This window comes from Bacillus rossius, chromosome 1 (genome assembly GCF_032445375.1).
Source record: "Bacillus rossius redtenbacheri isolate Brsri chromosome 1, Brsri_v3, whole genome shotgun sequence".
In the NCBI taxonomy this organism is placed as follows: Eukaryota; Metazoa; Arthropoda; class Insecta; order Phasmatodea; family Bacillidae; genus Bacillus; species Bacillus rossius.
Genome location: NC_086330.1, coordinates 101,421,328 through 101,447,581, shown reverse-complemented (window position 1 = coordinate 101,447,581; position 26,254 = coordinate 101,421,328). Strand labels below are relative to the sequence as shown.

At 35.8% G+C, this 26,254-nt stretch overlaps 1 protein-coding gene across 4 annotated transcripts in view; it reads left to right on the top strand.

The window, feature by feature from the left end:
- LOC134540823 (alpha-1,3-mannosyl-glycoprotein 4-beta-N-acetylglucosaminyltransferase A-like) overlaps positions 1 to 23,352 on the top strand; it is an 87,085-nt gene extending 63,733 nt beyond the window's left edge. For 2 of the 4 annotated variants that reach the window (XM_063383852.1, XM_063383862.1), the window contains exons 13-14: positions 18,035 to 18,150; positions 22,985 to 23,352. In XM_063383852.1, coding sequence (XP_063239922.1) covers positions 18,035 to 18,150; positions 22,985 to 23,023 — 155 coding nt within the window. In that variant the 3' untranslated portion in view covers positions 23,024 to 23,352. Of the gene's footprint in view, positions 1 to 18,034; positions 18,151 to 22,965 lie in introns of all 4 variants that reach the window. The other 2 variants (XM_063383844.1, XM_063383867.1) reach the window with 1 other exon arrangement.
- Positions 23,353 to 26,254: the final 2,902 nt, after the last annotated feature.

The window sequence follows — 26,254 nt, the reverse complement described above, 5'->3', positions numbered from 1 at the left end:
TGTGGCTGCATTTGCTAAGGGATGTAGGGATGTGTGTGCTAAGGACGCATCCCTATGTATTCGGATACAGCCTTAGGCTCCTGCAGACGAAAAAAGGAACAGAAAGATCCCAAGGAGTGACAGAGATTTGAGGAAAACTGATAATGTATGTGAAATAAATTTCGAGGTTCGTGAAAATAAATTGTATATCCTAACCAATTCCATCCCGACTTCCAGCTTGATAGTCACGTTAGGCTCTGTAGTAGGATGAATTCGTTGGTATCAAACCCAGATATAAAAATGGTATTACAACATGCATTATATTTTTGTTTATGTTAAGGTTTGTGTTCATTTTTGTATAATTAAAAAAAAAAACTTCAGGTTACATCTTTTGTATGCCAATAACCCCAAAATTAAAAAAAAAAAAAAATTGGCATTCATATTTTCAGTACGTTTTGGGCTGTTGATAATTGTAATAGGTAATTTAAATATCAAATTTGCTCTTGGAAAATTTAAATAAAATTATATATATATTATCGAAAATCATTTAAGTAGGGTAATTTTTTCAAATAGCCTTCTAGTTTGCCATAATACTACTTACCACTAAGTAATATTTCTTTTGTTGCAATTTTCATTCAGGTTATCATTTTGCTCAAGGATTCCAATCTGTTGACTATATTTAACACATTTTTTTAGATAACCAATTAAATCAAAATATTCTAATTGAAAAAGTTTTCACCAGAACTACATGTGTGTTAATTTAAATTTAAATGCAATTGCGCTTACTAGAGAAAGTTAACAGCACTTTGAAACTTTGTTGGCATTAATAACAATTCAGTCTTAATTGTTGCTCAATCTTCCAGTAGACACAACACAGAGAACACACACTGTGCATTAAGGAACGTAAAAAATCACATTGTGGAAGCCAGATGTCCCAAGATGATATATTTATAGACCTGTACAATTTCCTTTCACAACTAGGAAAATCTAAACGCACGTGACTTAGTACACAAGATCCTCAGTATAATATAAAGTAGGAAAAATATATTTAACAAGTTAGGTTATATACAGTAATTGAAGGGTGGGGCTGGGGAAATCCGGGAGATAGGCTGGCCCGAGGGGTGTACAGAGGGAGGAGGGATCACCAGTGCAAGGTCCAGAGGGAGTGGAGACGAACTGAACCAAGAAAGCAGGTGTTTCTGGTGAGGACAGGGCGAGAGTGGAATGGGCTTGAGGGAAGGGTACTGAATGGGAGAGGAGGGACGGACTTCAGAAATTGGTAGAGTGAGCTAGAGGGGAGCTCCTTGCCTACGGGTGAAAGCCCAACCACAAGTGTATAAAGATAATAATTTACTTTCCAACTGCCCTGAGTTCGCTCCAACCAACTGAAAAATATATCAATGTGTGCTGTAGGTACATTATTTAATATTTAAATTCATTTGAAGTCAATGACTATTTGAAGCTCATTCTAAATCCCTTTATTACCTTAATTGCATTTTGATTTTAAATATTATTTTGGTTTAAATAAATTCATGCAAAAAATATTGATGAACAAAAAGCACAATTGATTTAAAAAAAAACATGTGTGTGTGTGTGAATGAATGAAGTGATTTAATAGTTCCAAACTTACAATACAAAATGAGATAACTATTTAATTTTTGTTAGGGTTGACTGTAATGTTACTCAACATTTTTATTTTTATACTTATATTTGAATACAACAAATGAGGGCTTATTATTGTGGATTGGGTTGAAAATGAGAAAATCCATTAACAACCACTTAGCTCGAACAATAATGTGCTCAAATTCAAAGATGCACAGTTTTTATATAGCACAAATTGTTACAGGACATGAAGTGGCATGTGGCATACATGTTGAACACAGCTGTTATTACAGCGGTAATCTGTCAAGTAATTAGCAATTATGTATACACATTTCAGGAACAAATGATATTAAGAAATTATGTTCACGAAGTTCAAGGTGAAACCATCAAGATACCAAGAGGTAAAGTAACTTTAACAAAATCTGCAGTGCCAACTATTTATCCAAACTTTCCTTCATACTTGACACAGTGCAAGCCATACAGAAGAAAACTAGAGATGAGTGTAAGTTGATTTTTGAATCAAATACAATACTTGCTGCAGTTACGACCATTTAAATTTAAAATTTCAAAGTAACCAAAATCTCACTTAAAACCATTTACAGTTGCTGATGGCATTTTTACTTTTAATGAAAATTTTTTACCACACAGTAGTAAAGTGGTTTATAAGATAATTACTTGATTTTATGCTACAGCATAGCATAGCTGTGATTTTTGTGTGTGCATTATGATAGTTTTTTTGCATTAAGTCCTACAAAAATTTTTTTCTCTTCATGGTAGGGGAAATTAACTTGCCTTTTTTTCTCCACAATTTTTTGGCTCTTCAGGAACATTGGATCTGCTGTAAAACGATTATGGCAGCAAAGTACTCTATTTGTAGGGCAGGCATCACATGATATTTTATTTCATATATTTTAAGTAAAACATAAAATTAAGAAATACATTTAAGTTTTATTATTAAAGGTATAGAATTGAGAATCGTAACATGAAATTCAGTTAATCTATGTTCACTTAGACTTGACTATAATTGTATGTTTAAAATTACCTTATTGCAGTATAATTTGCAATGTTTATTAAAACTTGGGCACCAGCACCATTCAGAAGAAAAAATTAAAAAAAAAAAAGGATGAAATATAACACATTACAGATAAATTCTTTTAAATATTTTGAGTGCATTACAATAGGAATAATAATTTTCAAAGTATTTGCTTTTCTATAAAGCAAAACCTATGTGAGTTAATTTAATCACTGTTAAGTAAAGCTTTAAGGGAATTATAATTTCAATCTGAAAAATTCATTTACACTGAGCTTAGAAAATCCTATTTTATCACACAATGGTTTACAAAGAATGGCCCCAAATTAAACATATAAACATGTACAGCCAAATAATTTCCAGAAAATGAGTGTTACTCTCATGTAGCAGGTAACTACAAATTTCTGTACAAATTATGTAATTTCCATAATGCAGTTATTCATAATAAAAGTTCCACACATCAAAATTTAAGCGATAATGGTACTTGTCATTGTTTTCTTTACCGAATAACTACCAGTGGCACTAATGAATTTATGAACACAATTTTCTTTTGCTTCCAAGAGCATTTTTGGGAATGATATGGGAAATATGGACTCTGCCAATTTATTCACATCCTGTGCACACAACACATTAAAAATTATTTTGTAAATTAAATATATATACTTGTTTTATTAAATAAGTACACAAAAATAATTTTATTGACAGTTTATTTTTTACCATTAATTATTTGTAACATGGGGAGACAACAAAAGTTTTACTAAATTATTTTGATACTACTACAAATTAAAATTCAACTTACTAGGCTACACCAGATGTTAAATTATTAAGTTATTTGTATTGGGCATATGCATGAAATGAAATAATCCAATAATCACTGATGAAAACATTATATTTAAGAACTAAAAAAAATTAATAAATTGTATGTCACCAGTATAGTTTTATATTTAACATTTTTTTATATAAACAACCTAGCTTAATAATTTAATTTACATATCACAAAAAACACAATACATTGAGGGTAATTACATGATTACATGATTAAAAAATAATTTCTTATTGCTGTAAAAATTATAATGAAATTTTCATGCTTTTAGCTTTTCACAATGGAAACAGCTGCAGCTTTGAAGTTTTACAGTAACAAGCCTGGTCTAGAAAATATTTCTGGCACTGTAAATTACATAGAAAAAGTTGCACAAGTTTATTCCATACTAGACAACAACAAACCATGGAAAGGCCTGACTGTTCGATCAGATGATGAAAAGGTAAAACTCTAAATTTTGAAATATTTCAATATTATGTCTGTACATAACAAATAGGCTACTCAGAATTATTTCATTATTTGTTTAGTTAATTTTTATAATAACTGATATAAAAACAATACAGTAATAATTTATCATTAAAATAAATATTTGCTTCTATTTATAAACTGCACTTAACAAAAATAAAGATTTTCCTGTATTGGAACATGGAAAATTCTTTATTTCTTATGTAGACACTTCTTGGTTTCTTGGAGTATATTGACACATGGGAATTATCCAGAATTGTTTCTTTCACCATCAACAGCCTGTGGAATAAGAGTAACGATAACATCAATCATTGAGTCGTCACATATACTTAATTCTATTGGCTTTGGTTGCCTTCTCACATCAAAGGTCAACCAAAACATATTGGAGGTATGTATTATTTAAAAAACATTCGTTGCTGATTTTTTAAAGCAAATAATAGCTAATTAACTAATCCTTATGTGATGTCTATAGGAAAAGTTCAATATTGCAATTGGAATTTAATTTTTTGGCCTTATAAAATTTTCAATAACTATATTTGAGACCTCAGAAAAAATGTTATGAAATGCAGGAAAGTAATCAGTGTTGAAAATGAAAAATAGGGACAAATTTATGGACATATCAATTGTGGCATTCCCTGCCTCTGAGCACCTGGCGAAGACAGAGAGGGCAGGAGCAAGAGACACTACATGCCAAGGGACAAATTAATCCTAGTGCAGGCTTAGTAATACAAATACACATATTATTTCACTGATTTTTCCAGCACAATTTGATATATTTAAAAACAATCAGCTAGTAATTTTAAAACGTGATAGTTACAATTGCTTATGTTATATTACTTCTCTAAAACATGTGTTTTGACTTCAGTGAAATTCCATTGAAACATAAAAAATACAGCTTTGGTACTTCATTATAAAAGTTCACAATTTTAAAACATATTACATGGATATAGAATTATATGTTTCAATTAAGTGTGGTACTTTGCAATGAGATTTCAATTTAAAAAACAAATAATTAAATTGAGGCCATCACTTACAGCATAATAAATAAGTACCTAAATTAAATATAACAAATCCAACTTAAAACCTTTACACATATCTACATGGTGTATTCTCCACTCTTATGAAGGCAGCCATGTGGTTGAAAATTTGAATTGTTTTGTTTTGTTCCGTTTCCATTTTAATACCTAATAGTTCTGCAACATACACATAAAACTAACCTAACCAATCATTCACTCCATTTCACAGTAATTTTAATGTAGCTAACCTAACGTTTCTACTTGTTAAAACAGTATACTACAATAACATAATTTTTAAAAAATATGTCAAGAATTTTGATACTGTGAAAATGGTTGGTTAGGTTATATTTAGTAAGCTATGTTTAAAATACTTAAATAGTGGGTGTGGACAGTTGGTTAGGTTAGTTACATTACAACGATTGAGATATTAAAATGGTCAGTTGAGTTAGGCTAGCTACAAAAAAAAATTGGTGCACGGTAAAAAACGGTCACAGGCCCGAAAACAATGAATTTTGTATCATATGACCACTAAAGAGTCTAGATGCCTATGTGGGTGACCGTTACTATGTAGGGAGGTCAGGAGCTTAGTTCCAGCTCGTCAGTGGCGAGATGGCCTTCATACGGGAAGGGTGTCGCTGGTGGTCGCTCTGCGACCTGCCATCTAGCGGGAACTAACAAAACCTCGAAGGTTGTATCTCGCTCTCCCTCTAACACATAGCCGATAAGGTTCTATCGTGCCCGGAGGAGGGGAATGTTTATCAGGTTTCTCTTTCACTCATTCTTCGCCATGGGGAGGCAGAATGGATTATTTTTTGTCCGCAACTGCGCAGACGTCATGTGGCCACTCCCGCACTCTTCTCACTCAACTCGCTCATTCTTTCACACTATTTCAATAAATCTTTTCAAATCTTCAACATCAATACTTTAAACCATTGCGCTTCCTACGGATTAATTATATTTCATGCAAGTGCCCGAATTCAGCTGCAAAAAAATAAAATGCGTAGTCAATTTTTTTCTTCAAAAACCTTCCCAAACACTGTGTGTTAAAAAACATTCTGAAAGCCCATTTTTCTAGATAAATGGAAATTCTAAATCACCTACGCCACAAGGAAACATTGTGCTTTAATATTATGTAAAGAAAACATTTCACGAACGAATCAGACCGGACGCGTGGCCGGTTCTCTCCGCGTTTTCGTTCTTCCGAATCTTTCAAGGTACCGGCTCTCAAAGAGCCGGTTCTTTACATCACGAACGAATCGCAAGATTTCTTTCTCTCAAAGATTCGTTCTTTTTGAACGAATCGTTCACGAATGACCCATCACTACAATGTACATGGTGGTAATTAATACACGGCCAGGACGAACTGCAGTGAATGTTGAACTGATTGATATTGGCTGCAGTGCTGCCAGATGAAATTTTAAAATATCAGTAGAAAAATTCAGTAGATCTGGAAAAAATTCAGTAGATTTTTCACAACACGCAAAACAACACTAATATTGCGTCAAAAAGTGTTAAGCAATTGTAATTTTAGCATAAAATATTTATATCCGTTATCTACAGATTTTTATCAGTTTATCCTTGAAAAAACAATATGCTATAATATAATGTGAAAAAATTGTACCATAACAATAACATCTATTTTCTACTCATTTCAAAAAGCAAATACATGAAAAATGCAATAAAACAAAATGATACTAAAATTATAAGATTTCATTTTTCTTCAAAATTACAGCTAATTCAAACTGTCAAGCACAAATCCTAAATTAGTTTTCAGCTTACATTTTCAGTTCATTTTTTTTGTCTCGTACATTGATGCAGTCATTTCATTCAGTAGTTCACCTGTAACTGGAAACTCAAAACAATTTGAATTTGACAGCATCCTTTTTGTATGTAGAAGCCCAATGAGTGTTTCTGTAGAAAGTGAGTTGCGCTGCTTTGTTTTCATAATGTTTACTGTTGAAAAAATTCTTTCAACCTTTGCACTAGAATGGGGCAAGCATAACAAAGCTTCAATAAAAGCAATAAGATTCGGAAACATAGGTGAACCATCCCCAGTTTTCAGATTCTTAACGTAAAGCCAAAATTCCTCGGTTGATATGTTTTCATCAAAAGTGAATTCATGGTTCCGTAGAAGTCGCCACTCCGTGTCCAAGGATTGTATCATATCATCTGCGAAAATGTTTGGGAATTTGCAGGCAAGATGAGCAATAGATCTCAATTTCTTTTGTAAAACACACTTTGGATCTAAAATTTCAAATTCCTTTAGTAACACATTTCCAAAGTCAAAACGCTTGTATATCTGACTTGCTGCCTCAATAAAAAACTCCAAACACCGAATTCTAAATCCATGAAGTGCTTCTTTTGTTAACCCAGCCATGCCTTTTGCCAACAATGAATTAACCTTTGCACCTAGGTACATGTTTACAAGAGGTAAAAAATATTTTGGATTTTTAAACTGCACATCTTCTATTGCAGTTGATTTTAAATGGTCTTCTGAAATGAAACAGTCAAGTAATGTATGCACTACTGATGACACAGATGCATACAATAAATGTATTTGAGGCTTTTCTGCTTGCATTTGTTTGTTAAGTTTATTGAACAGTTCGAGAACAAAATCAAGAAAAGCAAGATAAAGCTTCTGAACTGGGTCATTTAACATGTTCAGAATAGTCTCTGCTGCTTGTAAACAATCAGTGATAACAGCATTAGTAAAAAACAGCTTGAGAGCTTCATACTGCTCCAAAAGTCTAACTACTACTGCTTGTAAGGACAGCCACCGGGTCTGGGCTGGATGTAACATCTTATGTGGTTTGATATTAACAAAAACTTGAAACTCAACAAAGCTGCTAATACGTTTTGGACTGGACTGAAAGTAGTTGTACACATCTCGTGCGAGGTCCTCAACTGCCCTAGGGAGTTTCATGCATGCATAGCTTGCACACAGATGAAATGAGTGACATACACATTTCATGACAAATAGATTTGGAATATCTTGAATAAGCCTGGTTGAAAGTGAATTGTGTTTTCCAGTCATCACATTAGCTCCATCACATGCTAACCCTACCATATTATCTTTATATGCTATTCCAGCATCATTCAATGCATTGGTTATGTGCCTATACAGACTCTCAGCAGAGGCGTCCTGCACAGGTATAAGTCCAAAAAATGCATCACTTACAGTACAATCTTTCACTGTTCTTGCCACTATACACAAATGTTTTATGCAACCCTTATCAGTGCTTTCATTAACAATGATTGAAAATTTATTTTCTTGCAGCACTTTGTTTAGATTTTGACTACTGATTTTTCCAGTAACATTTTTAACAATAGCTGTTGCCTTGGTTCGTTTGCAAACCAAATGACTTGCAACAGTTGAATCAGGACAAACCGATTTTATAAGCTGGGGAAGGTGTTCCATGATGTTGAAAGGCAGATTGTGTTCTGCTAGGAAAGCTGCCAATCGTATTTCCCCTTCTTTAACTTGTGTTTCTAGTTTAATCTTCTTATTCATTGAAGGCATATCAAGCAGTGTATGTTGCTTAGAAACAGCAGTAACATTTGTAAGATGTTTCTTACCTTTAGAGTGTTTTTCAATTTCCACTTTGCCTGCAGCACTCACAGATAAATCACACATGCATGCTTTGCAGTATGCATAGCCCTCACCCTTTTTACTTATAGAAAGCCACCCAGTAAATGCTGGATTGCTCTCCCAACTAACATTATATTTCTGAAGGTATTTTCGTTTTTTCGCACTCACTGAACTTTCACTGCTGGAACAACTTGGATTTGTATCACTTTCCATGATCTATAAACTATAATGAGTTACTTGGTTTAGGTTACATCAAATATGAGAGAACAGATATCAAAACAGTGTTGCCAACCAGACAGATGTGAAATTCCCATGTTATGGCAAAAAAATTCCCATTTTTCTACAAAAATTCCCACGTGCTATTTTAAAAAAAATTTAGTAACACTCTTAGAGCTAACATTAACGTAAAGGTATTTATTTCAATTTATATTTACACAAACACATTCACTGTTAAATAAAAAAATAATTTTAACTTTAGTCATTTGTAGTGCAGTACAAATTCTTCTTGTTATGAAGTTTTAAGTGGCTTTCATGCACTTTGAAAGTTGTGCAGTCAATGTCATTTGTTTGAAATGCCGACCTGACAACACAAACTGCATTTAAGGTCTCTTCGCCCATCCTGTTCCTTTTTTTGGTTTTTATATCGGTCACCATTGAAAAAATCCTCTCTGCTTCTGCGTTGGAATGAGGAAGAGAGAGAACACATTTAGCCTGTCTACTTAAGTTTGGAAAACACAGTTTGTCACTGAAATCTCTTATTTGAGAGATATTATCCCACATTGTGTCAATATCCATTTCTAAAAACTTCTTTTTCTGATCCGCAGTTATACTATGTGGCAGACTTCTCCATTCGACAGCTAAATTATTCAAATCAAATCCGCCTATTTGCGAAGCTAAAGTGCTTAAATCCTTAACTTCATTTCTCTCTGACTTTTCAAGTGCAACAGCTGGATCTACAAATTTCATTTCTCGAAAGAGTTCACTGTCCAAAGGCAGACGTTTTTTCATTTCATCTGTAGCACAAATGTAGAACTCAAGGCACTTCAGTCTGAACTGCTGGACACTCGAGGCACAGTCTTCCGGCAATGACTGCAAAAACTTCTCACACTCAGGTCCGAGATAGATAGACTCTAAGTTGAGAAAATTTGAAGGATGGTTCACATTTGTCTGTTTCAGCTGATTGAGACACTCAGCTTTCAAAACGTTTTGTGCAAAATTGTTTATCAGGGTGCTAGATGCTTCCAACAACTTTTGTATAAGTAATTTTCTTGACTGAAAAAGTGCATTGAAAGAATTAAAATAAGTCAAAACATACTTGAGAAAAAGCAAATATGCCTTGGTGTAGTGGTTCTGTAGTTCATTAAAAATGAACTCTGCACTCTTAAGTTTATCTTCAACAATGGCAATTGGAAGTATTGTTGCAAAGGTTCCCAGTTCTCTAGAAGACGAACAACACATTGATGCAATACCAACCATCTTGTACCAGATAATTTGAGCAACTTACGCTGTTCAGTGTTAAAAAACTCTTGAAACTCTCGCAAAATGGCACACCGCTTAGCACTTCCAGAAATATAACTGCACACACATCGCAATAATTCTTCGCATGACCGGGGAAGTTTCTCGCATGCTTTGCTGGCTATTATAGCCGATGTATGACAGATACAGTTAAGAACTATCAGACCTGGTGTTACAGTCTTTAATCTTGTAACAAAAGAGTTATGTGAACCGACCATGACAGGCGCATTGTCACATGCCAATCCAATTATATTCTTTAAAGGAACATTCTTTGCCTCAAGAGTGTTACAGAAAGCAATAAACAAATTATCAGCAGAGCAATCTGTAGCATCTAGCGAAACCAACTCAAGCAATTCAGTTTTCACTCGTCCATTAAGGGGTGAAAAGTACTTTACCAGGATACACATACATTTCTTGTCTGCGATGTCAGTAGTTTCATCAATCAAAACAGAAAAAGGTACAGTTTTAAGTGTCTCGACTGTCTTTTCTGTTTCTACTTGTGCAACAATGTTTTTTACTACTTGTGTGCATTTTGTGCGACCTAGTGTAATATCGGCAGCTATTTTCGAATCACTAAAGACTTCCTTAATCACTGGAATTAAATGCTCAACTACCAGGAATGCAACATTATGTTCAGCGAAAAAAGTTGCTAGTTTTATTTCTGCAGTCTTCACTTTGTCAACATGCACCTTGTTTTCATCTTTTTTTGCAAAACAGCTCAAAATGCTTTGGTTACTTCCTATTTGTTTAACATTTTTGACATGCTTACCTGTAACTGCATGTTTTTCCAATTCACTTTTGCCACAAGAAACAGCCACATTACAAGCTCGGCAAAATGCTTTATTCTTGTCGCTATCAACAGGCTGCAACCAACCTCTAAATTTTTCTTCTTGCAGCCACGAGTTCTGAAATGTTTTGGCAGATGTGACACGTTTTTTAACATGTATTTCACTATCGTCTTCATTGTTACCTGATGAAAGTTTTTGTTTCTTTGTGTGAAAAACACTCTCGTCACTTACATCACACATGCTGTACAAACTACCAATTATTTACGTTTTACGACATGTAGCACGATTTTAAAACCTACGCAACTTAATAATACGAAAAATGCCACCAACCTTTATCTATGAAAAATGCTCTACCAGTTGGCAGTCTTACAAATGTCACAGATAAAAAAAAACTTTTGCCCATAGAGCATATAATGGGAAGAACGAAAACTTCATAGCACTAAAGCAGAAATCGCCTACAAATGAAACAAGTCAATACAATTGTTTTCTTTGATTTATTTGATATTGAACTCGCCTTTAAAATATTATTTATAAGATAAAATTTGTCAAGATGTTGTCTTTACAGTTTTTCCCACATTTGAGGCATTTTAGTGCTAATATTCCCTTTTTCCCTTTTTCAAATTTTTGAGCTTAAAATTCCCACGAAATGGGAAAAATCCCACGAGTTGGCAACACTGTATCAAAACAAACAATATTCAATTATAGATTGGTAACACCACAGATGAATGGATAACATGGAGACGCAACATTCGGCACAGATATTTTGTTCTTGTAGCTATGGTCACAACTCACAAACGCTGCTGAACATGAGCATGACGACTACTTTAAGGCTGTAGTTTACTTTAAACATGTCAATGTCAATACACATCACTTGTGTGCACTTCTCTATGATTTCCGTTGCGTGAAAACAAAAAAAAAAAAGATGTTACTATTTACTTAAAATGAATATACATAGTAAAATTTAAATTAATGGCAAGAAAGTGCAAAATATCAGTAGATTTCGACTTTTTTCAGTAGTTCAGTAGACGACCCCGGAATTCAGTAGATCTACTGAAATTTCAGTAGATCTGGCAGCACTGACTGGCTGTATCAGGCGGGCATGAGAGTAACAGAGGTAGAGAATTACCGGGCGTGATGAATAATGTATCAGAGACACCGATACCTTTGTACGCTGGTGATGACGGCACGGAGGATGTGTACCCTGTAACGAGATTGCTGATACCTTGTCGCTTCCTGGGACCGCTACTGCTCTGATACTAAAGTATCAGATACTTGTAACTAGGAACATTACTGTATCAGTATTAGGTTGTAACAGATACCGAAAATTGCTGTAACAACCCACCTCTAGTACCTAGGTACATTACTGTATCAGTATCAGGTTGGAACAGATACCGAAAATTGCTGTAACAACCCACCTCTAGAGTGTGCCACACAAGAGGCATAGTTAGCAACTGTGTTGTTCCCAAGGGTTTGTTTCAGGTAAATATAAGGATGGTGCAGCACCCCACGTGGCCTATGACAGAACTACTCTACAGGAGCAAACGTGTTTTATCGCATAATCGCCGCATATTTTATGTTAAAATAAAGTTAGAAAAGTAGGTTTGCGATTTTTAGGAGAATTAATTTTTGTTAGGTAAAGTTATTTATAAAATCAAAATCCATTCATGGAAAGTACGTTTATTTAAAAAGTTGTAACGTTGCAAGACCCCTGCCCTCCTAGCTAAATATTTTTCTTTTAAACTCCTTATTTTTGTATATGTAAGTATTAATAAGTCAATGTTTTTTGAGTGGTGTATATGTTATGAAACAGTATGATCAGACATTATGAATATTAAAATATGTTATTTGCACGTGCTATGTGTTTTAAGAAGTTATTTTGTATTTTATTAGACCTTTTTAATCATTATTATTTGTTATGTAATTATATTCACAAATAAGTCGCTGTTCTAGATTTTTGCCTGTTTTGGCCTACTTTTTCAGGTTTTTTCTAAATAAGTTGAATTTGGTCAAGTAATTTGTATTATGATTGTTGTTCTTAATTTTCATTAACATGTTGCATAATAATTATAGACCACAGGACTGTGTCTGGGATGATGTGTAAAAAGAGAGAGGCATAAGAGTAGGGATGGGGAATATTTACTGTCACGGCGACTGCAATGTCACATGTCACGGTGGTGACTTCAGCTATAAGTAACAGGGCCAATGTCACGTCTCTTCGCGCTTGTCGCTGCGATGCGTGTCATGGGTCACGTGTCGCTACGAGTGTGTCACCGTGGTGCGAGTCGCTGCGGCGTGGGTCGCAGGTCGCTAAGAGTAACGGCGCGGTTGGCATGTCATGGGTCACGTGTCGCTGCAGAGCGTGTCACTGGCGCGAGTCGCTGCGGGCGTGTCACTGCGGTGCGAGTCGCAGGTCCCTAAGAGTAACGGCGCCGGGAAATTAATGGTGACTTGCCGCAGCAGCGACACGTGACATACGAGTACTTTCTCGGCGAGGTATGCGACACTGGTGTGTCCATTTACTCTGTTCAAAATCATTTGTGAATCTCACGGTCTAAGAAGGGGAGGTCTGGACACTCGCCAGATAAAAGTGACAACTTACTGTCTCCATAGTTCGTTCGACGTCCGCAATTCAACTCTAGCGCTAGGTGTCTTGCGGTGGAAATATATCACTAGGCCTTATGATGAATTTGTCAATTCTCGTGAAAAACAAACAAGATGTAAATAATATACGACACAACGATAGTTAAAAATCATCGCCGAAGGACGCATAGTAACGTGATAATCGGGCATAGGGCCACATTTCCGCAACCTAATATGTTAATGTCTATAAAACTTAAAAAAAATACACTCGTTTAAAAAGGTAATTTTATGCAAATTACTGGAAATATCGCAATGCCGTTTTGCAGAATGATCAGGAATCATGTAAGGAAGTAAAAATAAGTTTTTTTTTTTACTTTTATATTTCCATGGTGGCCCTCTACTCCATTATTACAAACATAGAGAGTTACGACAGTATTTGATGCACTGCAATGAATTTTAATATAATTACACTATATTTTATTATTTAAAATTAAAGGCTGGATCAAATTACATAACTTGGCTGATTTACGTATTTGAATAACAATATCAAACCTGCATTTACAATACATTATTTGCTACACAAATAAGTGCTATCGTCAATGTTTTGTGTCTCATGTCAAGTGTTGACGCTTCAGCTTTGGTGCATAGTAGGGACGTATTTTTTAATTTTTTTTATTTACATTGCCTTACTATATCCAAATAAAAAATATATACGTTTTTGTAAGTTGTCGAAAACAAACAAGACGCACATACACAGCAAACAAAAATAATTGCTTTGACCGCATGAATGCACAGGTATTGTAATGTAAATTACAAACGGCGATTACTCCTAAACGAGTTGGAATTCCGTAGCTGCGCCTTTTGAAATAACAAAGGAAAGTTTAGAGCACTGAATAAAAGTATTTTGGGATTTTTATTATTTTTTTTAAGGAAGAGACCGCACTCGTTTTGCAAATTTTGTATTTTAATAAAAAATGGTGTATTGTCAAACTACTTACAAACAAGTATTATCAAGGTTGTGCTGGTCATTAATAAAATTCGACATTATACATTCCATTTTTAAAAAAGTCGGGCCTATACAAAAATAAGTAGGCCTAATATTTAGACTACATTCATACAAATAATAAAATTTAACTTTCTATTCCAATGACGTTTCCGAACTGATCTTTGTGTTCCTTTTTTTTTTTTTGTGAGAATGTCGTCTTCCACAAAATGTTTTTCGCATACATAATGGGATCTTTTAAGTACAAACTTGTCTCATGGAATTGCTTTCTGCCACAATTATTGCCTAACATTGTCATCATTGGAAACTCGGAATATTGCAACTTTCTCGTCCGACAATATACGCTTATTCTATTTACTAACAATCAATGCTCCTTGCTCACAATGAAGTTCCCGGCTTCCCGCCAATGCCAATGTGGAAACTATACTTGGTAACCTAATTGACCTAATTTATGAAATAATTCCCAAACTTATAAAAAATAAACACATCCGATTTAATACTGTATCGATATCTGGAGTTTAATGCATTTTTAACATTTAAATGAAAATTTAAATGATTATTATGTTGAGTTGTTCATAACAACAAAGCTTAAAATACCACCGCAGAACAACCAGCGCTACAGGTCAGATGGTGGAGCGGAGCGGAACTACGGAGACATTAGGTGTGCCACTTTTGCATGCTGACCGGGTTGGGGAGTGTCCAGACCTCCCCTTCTTAGACCGTGGTGAATCTGAACTAAATGTTATTGACCAAATTAAAAAAAAAAAAAAAAAGCCAAACAAACACTGTTAATTATGTGAAGTAGGATATTGCCCAGTTTTCGTGTTTTGAGTAGTATTAAAAAATGTGATGATTAATGTTATATTTTATTTAAAAATATTTATAAATAATATAGAAGATATTTATTTCATTTGTAAAAATGCATAGTTAATAATTCCAAAAAACTATGAACTAATTTGGTTTATCAATGATTACATGTTGTATGTCACATATATAAAAATATACAATTATTAGGAAATTATGTTACACTATATTTATAAATATAAAAACTCCGGTTTTACATTTAAACAACAAGGTCACTAACAGTGACAATGTCACGGTGACTTGACCCTGTGACTTTCATGTCACTGGTCACGGCATGGCACGGGAACAAAATTTATCACTGCTCCCATCACTACATAAGAGGCCTGTAAGTGCAAGTGAGAATGTAACAGTGATTGCCCGCCTACAGAGATAAAAGCTGGGATTCACCACTGGTCGTGGGAACTGTGTGATAACTGCTATCTCACGGTGTGGGAGAGAGAAGGAAAATGTAAAGTCCCTGGCTCTATGGATAGAAAACTGTTTTCAAAGTGTGTTCTGTTTTCCTATTGGCTTGTGATGTGTAGTTTGAATGAAGCGTGCGTGTGATTGGTCGGTGAGGTCATGTGACTTCTCCTCCCTGCGTGGAGGAGACGGTGGCATGAATTCACCAGTCGTCGGTCGATCGCTGCCAGGCGAGGGCGCGTTCGGCGGCTCGCGGGTTTTCACCAGGTGCGGCCGTGTTTGAGGCCGCACAGATTTCGGATAGTTACCATTAAGTTGTTACTGATGGACTAAATCTACGTTTATTTTCTTTAATTTTCATCGCCCGAGCTGCGAGCAATTTTCGACAGGCGGATGTATGAGTGGAACGAGTGAGTAAAACATTGAAAGTGATTGGATTTGTCTGTGCAACATTCTAAATTGAAAATAAAACAAAAACTACAATTGGCGCTTAACATATTTTTATTTTTGTATGTATCGAACCGTTACAAAGTAGAGTATAAAAAAGTACTCCAAACATTTTAAATTAATAAGTCAAGCAACAAAAGAACTAACGTGTAACTAACGTCGCAGTACACACTTACCACGAAATAGTGCTGATCATCAAATTTTGTTAACTCAGCACTCGACCGAGAGAGCGTGTTGCATGCAATCGGCGAGATATCAATATTCAACTATGTGTGCGCGCTCTATACAGGAAGCAACATAACCAAACATGAATTATGTCAACTAGTACTGGCTACATTTTTATAAGCAGTGCACCACGGCAACGCAGACAAGCAGGTAAAGGTTTTAATGTTTAAAAACGTCTTTAAAAGAAAATTTACGCATCATACAAATTCATATTTCCGTTAATTAAATAAGTAAGTGGTAATGTCCGAATAAATATTAGATTTCTACTTTAAAATACATTGTTTTATATGGAAAAAATACCGACACAAAGCACTCGGAATCTAATAGCGGGACAAAAAACATCATACAACGTTTACGTGAGGTTTTTTTTTTATACCATTTTTGACGCCCTAAAATATCCGTGCAACGATAATGAGTATGCGATGATTATGCAATAAAATATTATACTTTTGGATTTTAAATAGAAAATACGTCAATAGTTAAATTGTGTTAATGCCTAGTAAATTTTGATATTTTTTAGTACTTAGATTTTAAGAGGGTTTGCTTCTGTTAAGTATTTTGTCATGCAGCTATAAAATGACCTAACGGTGGTCTAGTCGCTTCCTGCCACCTAGCGACCCTGGCCTTGTCCAGTCTCCTTCGATCGCCACCCGGGGTAGGACGCAATCAACACACCTCATTGACTTCAGTGTTCATATTTATCTGATCCTTTAACAATTGCAATTTTTAACGTATTCTTAAACATTTTTTTACTTCTTCGATGCCCACTCTGGGTGGTAGAGAATTTAGTTATTTATTGAAGTTCTCAGTCGACGTTCAAAATAAAATAACGTTACAACTTTCAGGCCAGGCCATGAGGTGTCCTGGTCAGCAGTTGCTGTTGGTGCTTTTTCACAGCTTGTTACGTAATGATTTTTTAATGTGATTTGAATCAGCCTTGTATCAATCACCATGAATAAAAACTCTTCCACTCGACTTGTGAATACTTTGTCCGTGCAACCACATGTCTGCCAACTCAGACGTCGAGGCGTGTGGGACACCTAGAGAGCCCACTAGTGACCGGCGGTTATTGTGCTGCTGAAAGCAGGTTGATAGAGTAGATTTTTTAATGTCACATAGTGGAATCAAGCAAAGCACGCAAAAGGACCATGTCACGACCCAGAGACAGAGTCTTAGCCTGGTCCATGTGTCCAACCACATGGTGGTGCCCACAGTCATGACCAACATAATTTTGACCTATCCAGTATATTCCCCCAGACAATATATATATTTTTAAATTAAATAAGGAAATGTAAAAGTTTTTTACACTTATCTGTTTGCAGAAACTTTGTCCACTCTTACCTGACATTTATTACAAATAAAAAAATTATCACTGATGAGGTCAGCATGTGATAGGCTCATAATTCATCTTGTATGCCTACGTACAATTTAAAACTGACAACTATAGGTATAAGCCATATATATACAAATGTAATGAATGAATTTTTCATGTGGTTTTAATAGGCAAAGTTAATTCTTGTAAATCATTGTGTAACAATGTTGCATAATTAATCATATGTGTGTGTGTGTGTGTGTGTGTGTGTGTGTGTGTGTGTGTGTCTGAGTAAAATTTTTGTCAGTATGCAAAAAGTTTTACTGCTGGAAAATATTTATTAGGTGTTTGTTAAATAAATTTTATTTTTGTTGAGAATGTTTCCTGTTTGTTGCAGGTGAATTCGACAGCTCAGGGACAGCTACAGGACCTGTAGACTCGGAGCTGAACCCTGTGAAAGTGATAAGACTGAACGTTCACAGCAACAGCACAAACTGGGTGATAATCAACGAGGTAAGTCACAAGATTGCCAGTTAGCAGTGTATCAGTCCCAAAGGGCTCAGGGTCCAAAAGAGTGTGCCTTCTTTTTGCCACATACTGTGCCGCTCCTGCATCCTTAGCAACTGCACAAGTAAGTAAAGCCCTCTACATCATTTATGGAATCGCCTTTGAGGACAAATGGGTCTAATTTGTTAGTTTGAGTCCTTAGGGCCTTGGTCTTCTCTGAGTTGATCGTTAGTCCACCTTTTTACCTTTTGACTCTATCAAAAGGTGATTGATATGGTAATGAAGAATGTGACGTGAAATATGAAACTTGTTATCCAATAGGGACTAGCTGATACGCTGGAATATTAGGAATTTGCTGACAATTTGTGTCTCCTGTCTGAGGCACATGGTGAAATGCAAGCAAAGCTTGAAAACGTAGCCTATCGGCTAGTCCCCATTGGATACCATGTTTGACATTTTGTGTCAACATTCCTCATTACTTTGTTAATTACTACCAGGTACATGGTTGGTGACAGAATACAACCTTGACATACTCCTAAACATACAGATATAGGCTCAGATACACAGCACGCATGAATGACTTTGCATGTGTAATAATAGTATGTTTCTTGAATGAAATTAATAATTTGTGATTGCACTCCATACCGCTTCACTTCTTTCTCTGTTGATAGAGTCAAAACTTTCTCGAAGTCAATTAACACTACATAGTCATATTTACCATTCAGCACATTGCTCCAGAATTATAATCAAGATGTTTATTTGGTCAACGCATGAGCAATTGGGACAAAAGCGTGGTGTTCCCGTCGGAGCCTCAAGTTAACATAATCTTTAATTCTGTTCAGCAGCACTCTGGTTAAGACTTTGCTAGCTAGGTATTGAGAGAAGCGTAATGCTCCTCCAGTTGTTACAGTTTGGCAACTTCACCAGCAACCCATACCTCCAATCTGTCGGCATTTCTTCATTTACCTAGACCTTCTCAAATGGTGACTACAACATATTGGCAGTGGTGTTCATATCAATCATGACTTCTGCTGGAATGTTGTCAATATATGCTGCCCTACAAATATGCAACTCGCTCAGTACCTTCTTTATTTCCTCCACTGTTAAAATACAGATTTTAAACCTTGGACCATGCTGAATCTCTTCTTCCCCACATCCATTTCACCCTCCAGGAAATGGTTTAGAACTGCAGAAAAATGTTCATACCATCTTTTCCTATAACTAGAGGGTTTCTCTGCATCTGCTTCCTTTTTATAACTGGTGGCTGTATGGAGTTCCCAGAGAGTTCTCTTTTTGGGTGCTCCTCTGCCTGTTGTGATAAGTTCCTTTGATCCCTCCTTGCATGTCTCTTTACTTCCTTGCCTTACACAGCATATTTTGATTACAATTCTGCCTTCCGTGCCCATGTATTTTACATGTGTTCATTGCTTCTTTTATCTCTTTCCTTTCTCTGATAATTTCTTATGACTGTTCTGTCTTTTTTATTCCAATCCTTAAAACCCAGGATATCATCACTTAATCTGATAAAGACAAATCTAATTTTCACCCATTTTCCCTTCAACATTTTCATCATCCACCTCCTCTGCTTTAAATTGATTCGTATGTTCTATACGGGAGGTTTCCCTTTCCTGCTCCATCCTTATTCTGTGCCTGGAGCTTCATTCTAAAAGTAGCCACAAGATGATGATCACTACCAATGATAGTACCTCTCTTATTCCTCACATTCAACAATGACCGCTGCCACCGTCCAATCGCCACATGAGTTATTTGATTCTCTGTCCTGTGATCCAGTGATACCCAGGTCACTTTATGGAAATCTTCTTGCATAAATACAGTACCACCAATCACCAAATCGTGGCTTGCACAGTAGTCCACAAAAAGCTGTCTATTCAAATTTCCAACTATAATGATCACACCTTCACAACTTGTTTATTTCCCATTTTTTAAGTATACCTTCTCAGGTAGTGATTTTTCTTGTATTAAAATGTGTTTAGCTCAAAAAACTGAGTACTTCAGCTAGTATATACAGTAAAAATAATAAAAAAAGTAAAATAAATCACGAAGTAACAATAGAACACTAGATATGCTTGTATTTGAAACCATTATTAACATAGTTGAAACATCCACACTTGGTGTTACTTTGTCGCATGGAATAACGTAAATGAAAGAGCTGAGCATTGCAGAGTTGATCAAGACAGGTTCGTGTCTGCATACACACAATTGTAGATACACAGTTCCGCGAGATCCTTCTCTGTTTACGTGATCCGGCTTCGCCTCCGTATCATTATAGAATGGGTTTTGGTGAAAAGAGACCTTATTTTTCAAGAGCTTATATTTGTCGTGTCCTGCAATTGGCCTCGGCCCCTTGTGTGAGTGCGACATGCTCCTCTATCAAACCAACCTGGCCGCCTCCCAAAGAAAGCAGTATCCCACAGGCTTCTCTACGCAAGCCTTGGGGTATAGGCGACGAGTGGTACCGCAACCCAAATCTAGATGGCATCAAGCATTATTGACATTTATTAAAGTGCGTATGTATTCTATAATAAATGTACAATGTAAGATGCTTGTCAGTGCTATGTGGTCGTAATAACTAAATAGTGTCTTGATTGCGGGTTACTGGGGGAACAAATGATGACCTGTTTTTATAATGTGTATCGCTTGTATCAGTAACCATTGTATGGAGGAGTTGTATTTAAGCTAGGTATAAACTTACCTCGCGAGACAGATCCTCACCAAGTAGAATTGGCTAATAAACTTGGTAAAGTGAGAATATTGCAGAGGAAATGTTATTGGCTCTCATTCCTTCTCCCTCTCCTCTCTTCCTTCTTCTGGAGCAGCCTTCGGGAGCTCGCTCTAGAATCCTTTCCCTCCCCCTTCCTCTGGAGCGGCCCTTGGGAGCTCGCTCCAGACTCCCTTCCCCTGAAGTGGCCCTTGGGAGCCCGCTGTAGGATTCCTACCTCTCCACCCGCTTGGAGCGGCCTTTGGGAGCTCGCTCTAGGGCTCCGACTGACACCCCTTCCTCGTTCCTTACCTGACCCCTCCCCTCCATAGCCCCTCTCAGCATTGGGCACTACCCGCCTGCAGGAGCTGTTCGGCGACGTGTGAGCGCACTACGCCCAGGGGGGTCTTTCACCCCACTCCAGCACTGGACGCTGTTGCCGGGACATGTCATATTACTGTAGTTTTTTCACTGTGATACATACGTACATACCTACGTCCGTGCATGCATGCATTCATACATACATACATACAACATACATACAACATACATACATACAACATACATACATACATACATACAACATACATACATACATACATCATACATACATGCGTGGACTGAAAAGTTTCCAACCTCAACAAAAATTGGGGAATGTGTTTGCTAATGCTTTGGAATGTAGGCTACTTTCTGAAATTTCAACCCTTTTGGAAATGCAGTTTTTTAACAATCATTTGCGCGAGTCTCTGCAAAATAGTTGTTTCAGAAGGTGATGTCCTCATTCGAAAAAAATCTCTGTCCTCAGAGTGCAACTTTTAGTCTAGGGAAAAAAAATTGGTTTTCTGTAAAGTCGGTTTACGGATGATAGTTTAATGTGCCGTCTACACCAAACTTATTTATAATGTGTTACAATATTTTTTAAAACATTGTGCAAAAGATCCGGTGTAATTTGAATTATTATGTGTAACTGTAAAACACCATTGTTTGTACAAAAACGTATTTGAAAATTCAACATTACTTTTAAATAACCGTACCGATTGTGCTGAAAATCAGTGGACGATCATTACATAATATTAATAATTCAAATGACGAAAACATGATTGAAAAGTCAAATCGATGGTTGTTCCAATCGTGTGGAAGAGAGATACGGCGCAAGCGTACAATGAGCGTAACGGGACACATCGTAGTGGAACATGTTTTCGTGCGTGCAGCCAGTGTTCATCAATTTATTAGACGTTGACACATCAAAAAAAAAATAAAAAATTGGGTTAAGTTCTGGTGAGTAAGGAGGGTGGTCAAGCAGTTCAAACTGCAGTTTGTGCATTTTTGTCAGGGCAACTGTTGAGGCGTGAGCTGGTGCATTGTCTTGGTGAAACAAAAATCTTTGTTTCTGCAAATATGAATTTTTTTTGGCAAAGTAATGATGCATAGTATGCCCTGTCATGTTTTTCCTTTTTCAAGTCATCAAAACTTTCCCAGCTAAATGAACATTCTTTGCCTTTTTTTAGAGCCGATTCCTCCTTTGCAGTTTTTGGTGTCACAAAAATACATTGTCATCCAAGCTGGTACGACCATGTTTGGATTCAGCTGCCCAAAATGATGGTGCAGAGTCCCAGTACACAGTGTCCAACTCGTTTTTTCAATGACAGCTCAATACTCAACTTTTCATTTACACAAAAACATGCAGATCGACTCATGCTAACAATTGTTAAAAAAGAAATGCACATCCAATCTCTCTATCTTAATCTCTCTCTCTCAATCTCTCTCTATATCTCTACATATCTATATCTCTCTATATCTCTCTCTATCTGTGTGTGTGTGTGTGTGTGTGTGCGTGCGTGTGTGCGTGCTGGGGAGGGAGGGGGTTTGTCTACATATTGGTATCTACATGCTCAAACATTTTTCATACAAGAACCACCATGTTTGGGCTACAGATGTAAAGATTTTGCATGTTGCTTCAAAGCTATAAAAATTAAGGGTTGGTTCAGTATATCAAAGATATGTAAATGGTCCATTTTCTTGATAACAAGCCACATTTCTATACAAATTTTGGTTAATTTTCTTATAATTTTAACAGGGGACTTGAACCAAAAAATGTACAGTGTGTGTGCTTTGTTGCAGATCTTCTTCGAAGTTATTGTGAGAAATGACACCAGATGAGAAATTCTCATTTGATCTCTGCTAACAGTACCTGCTCAAACACGTGATATGGATGCAAATCAATCAGTGCCTTAATTTTCAACAGGAGTTAGCAATTTCACATGGAATATATAGAGAAAAGCGAGGAAGCAACAGAAAGTTTTGGGCATTGTTTCCACCAAGTGAAAAATGTGCTTGCTCATAGACTCAGTTAAATTAATAATAACTAGAGACCTGAAATTGGCGGTGTTATTTTTGGCCAAAAGCGGTATTATTTTTGCCAAAAAGCGGTGTAAAAAAGCGGTGTTATTTTTTTATCTGTATAATTAAATTAAATAGTTTTAACTGTATAGGCTTAATATTTGTTACGTAATTAATTTTCTTTGGCATAGCTTATACATGGTGGCCACTCACAGTCACCAAAAATATTCCCTGATTTTTCCCTGATTTCCCTGATTAAAAATTCAAAATTTCCCTGATATTTACAATTACAAAAAAACATACTTTTGATGAAAAAATATAATATTATAGAAAGAGATCACTCATATTTTAGCACCCTGCTGTATTTTCTTCATTATATACATACGGATGTTCGTTAAATAACAAATACATTTTAAATATGTCACTTTACATTATATCGTCCCGTTCAATGACCTGCAGTCTGTGTTTTGTTTTATGTAATGGGGTATTTCAGTGTCGAGCGCTCAATCATTTTTTCACGCAACTTTTGATAACTGTTCTTTAATTCATTTTTGAAGTGTAACATTTCTAGTTGTGAAATATTCTTAGTCTTAGTACTCTCAACAAGGGATAACAGTACAGTGCAAATTTTACCTTGTGTTTGATTTAAAAATGAAACAACTAATGGATAAATCTTCACTGCATTACAATCAGTACTCCCATCTGTAGCTAAAGCAAATGGTCCACTTACTAAAGATTCAACAGTTTCAATTTAGTTTCACCAGCTATATACTCCACTAAGGAAGATGTTTTTGCTCTCGCACAGCTGTATTTCTGTGCAATTTCTGAGTCCGGAAACATAGCTCTATACAAATTACCCGAATGATCGGCTACTGCTATCGGTAAATTGTGTTCTACCAAAAAACTTGTAAACAATAACTCTGCGTTTGTTACTTTCGTTTCTTCAGATGTAGCGAAAAACGACGATATAGATTTATTGCTCGTCACGGCTTTAAAATGTTCTGCATGTTTCTTTGATTCAATATGCCGTCCTCAGTCATCCCTTCCACCATGCGCAATCGAAAAGTCACACGTGCATACATTACAAAAAGCGTGGCGTTCCAAAACATTTGAAGATGACAAGCATGGCCATTCTTTTATATAATTTGGTCGAAAGTTCTGAAGAATAAAGTTCTTTTTTTTTTGCCCCAGATACACATTGTTCTGTCACACGCTTCATTTCTACAACCGGCACTGAAGAACACAACACTATCGAACAACATAAACAGGTTTCACGTCTGTACACACGACAAAAACACTTTGATGAAAAAAATGGCTTTCAAGAAAGTAAATAACACAAGACAGGTTAGCCAAAGTACCGTACAAAAATTATCGTGATGTAAGTAGCTAACAAACGAAAAGACCGAGAATATGTACTAGTTGTATCGTACAACGGACGTAATACCGTACCATTTCTATTACAAAACACAACAATTAATCTACTTATTTCGACAGTACATGCGCACATTTATCAGTTCCGTTATCTGCGCAACCACGTGATGTATTCGAACTGCGTTCACGAAACACGCATACCAGAAACGGAATTTTTTTCCGTTACCCAGCAGCACAAAGCCTCGTTTCCGTAATAAACCAGCGATGTTCCGTAATTCCGTAATATTGTGTTAAATCCGTAATAATTACGGAAAATCCGTAATGGTTCGCAGCTCTGCGGAAATATACATGACACAAAAAATTCCCGGTTATTAAAAAAATTCCCTGACATTTCCCTGATAATTCCCGATCAACGTGATTTCCCTGATAAATCCCGGTTTTCCCGGTGAGTGGCCACCCTGTTATAATTATCCTAATTTAAACACACTCTTTACATTTGCTTAAACCAAAAATAAATAACAATGAAAACATTAAATTTCCAGTTGTACATAAAAATTGCTCACCACTGACTGTGAAACTTCCATACAGAAATTTTTTAGTCACTTGGTTGCTTAATGCATTGTTCAGTACATAACATAAGAAATTAAAGAACTGTTCATCATATGTAGAACCACAAAAACATTTCATTTCACTATTGAACACTATGTGTTAATAATTTCCTTGTAAAAATTTTACACACACATTAGCTTAACATAACTGTTGCATAAAATTCTTTAAAAAATATATATATATATATATATATATATATATATATATATATATATATATATATATATATCATCAAAGGAGAGCATTGTAAACACTTCAATATTCTCTTCTTTTAAGTTCTGCCGTCTATCTGAAACAACAATATTGTAGTGACTCAACAACCTCTCACTCTCAACATTATTTGTAGGCATCCATATTGATTTAAGCACAGCTGAAGCAAGCTGTTGACAGTCAGTTGTCAGTGCAGTGAGAATTTTCACTACATCAACAACTTCACCAGCTCTGCACAGTGACTCTGCTGCATCTTTTAGAGACTGGTACCCTTTAAAAAGGTCAACACTGTCTATCATCTTCAGGTCAGCAATGGATTTTAGTTGTGTAACTATGTTTTCAGTTTTGTTAAGCAGAATGTTCTTAGGGTTGAAAAGCTGGTTCAATGACCTGTAAACATGTGCACAAGGATCACTGTTCATGAGTGTCTGCAGTTTGTTCATGCACAGTGTTGTGGCTTTTTGGCAGTTGTGCTTCACATGTGCAATGTCAGTGGTGTTCAAATTTTTGAGGACACTACTGTTTTCGAACGTATTGGAAAATATACCCTTTGCTGCACAGTCCAAACCTTTTTGTATATTTTCCAGATCCCCATACAGAGTATGTGATGTAGGGTACTTAGACCCTTCAAGTTTCGTTAGCAGATCCATTATTTCAGAAGCATGCTGCTGTACAAAAATACACTGTGCTAAAATTACGGATACTTCTTTGTCTGAAAGCATGATCAGATACTTAATTCCTGCATTGTTAGTTTCCTGAAAGTCACGACACACTTTGTCATGTAGCGAGCTGAGTCTGTAACCAAACCTCTGATGTTCTTGTATGAAATTGCATACTTATTTACACATTCTGAAATAACTT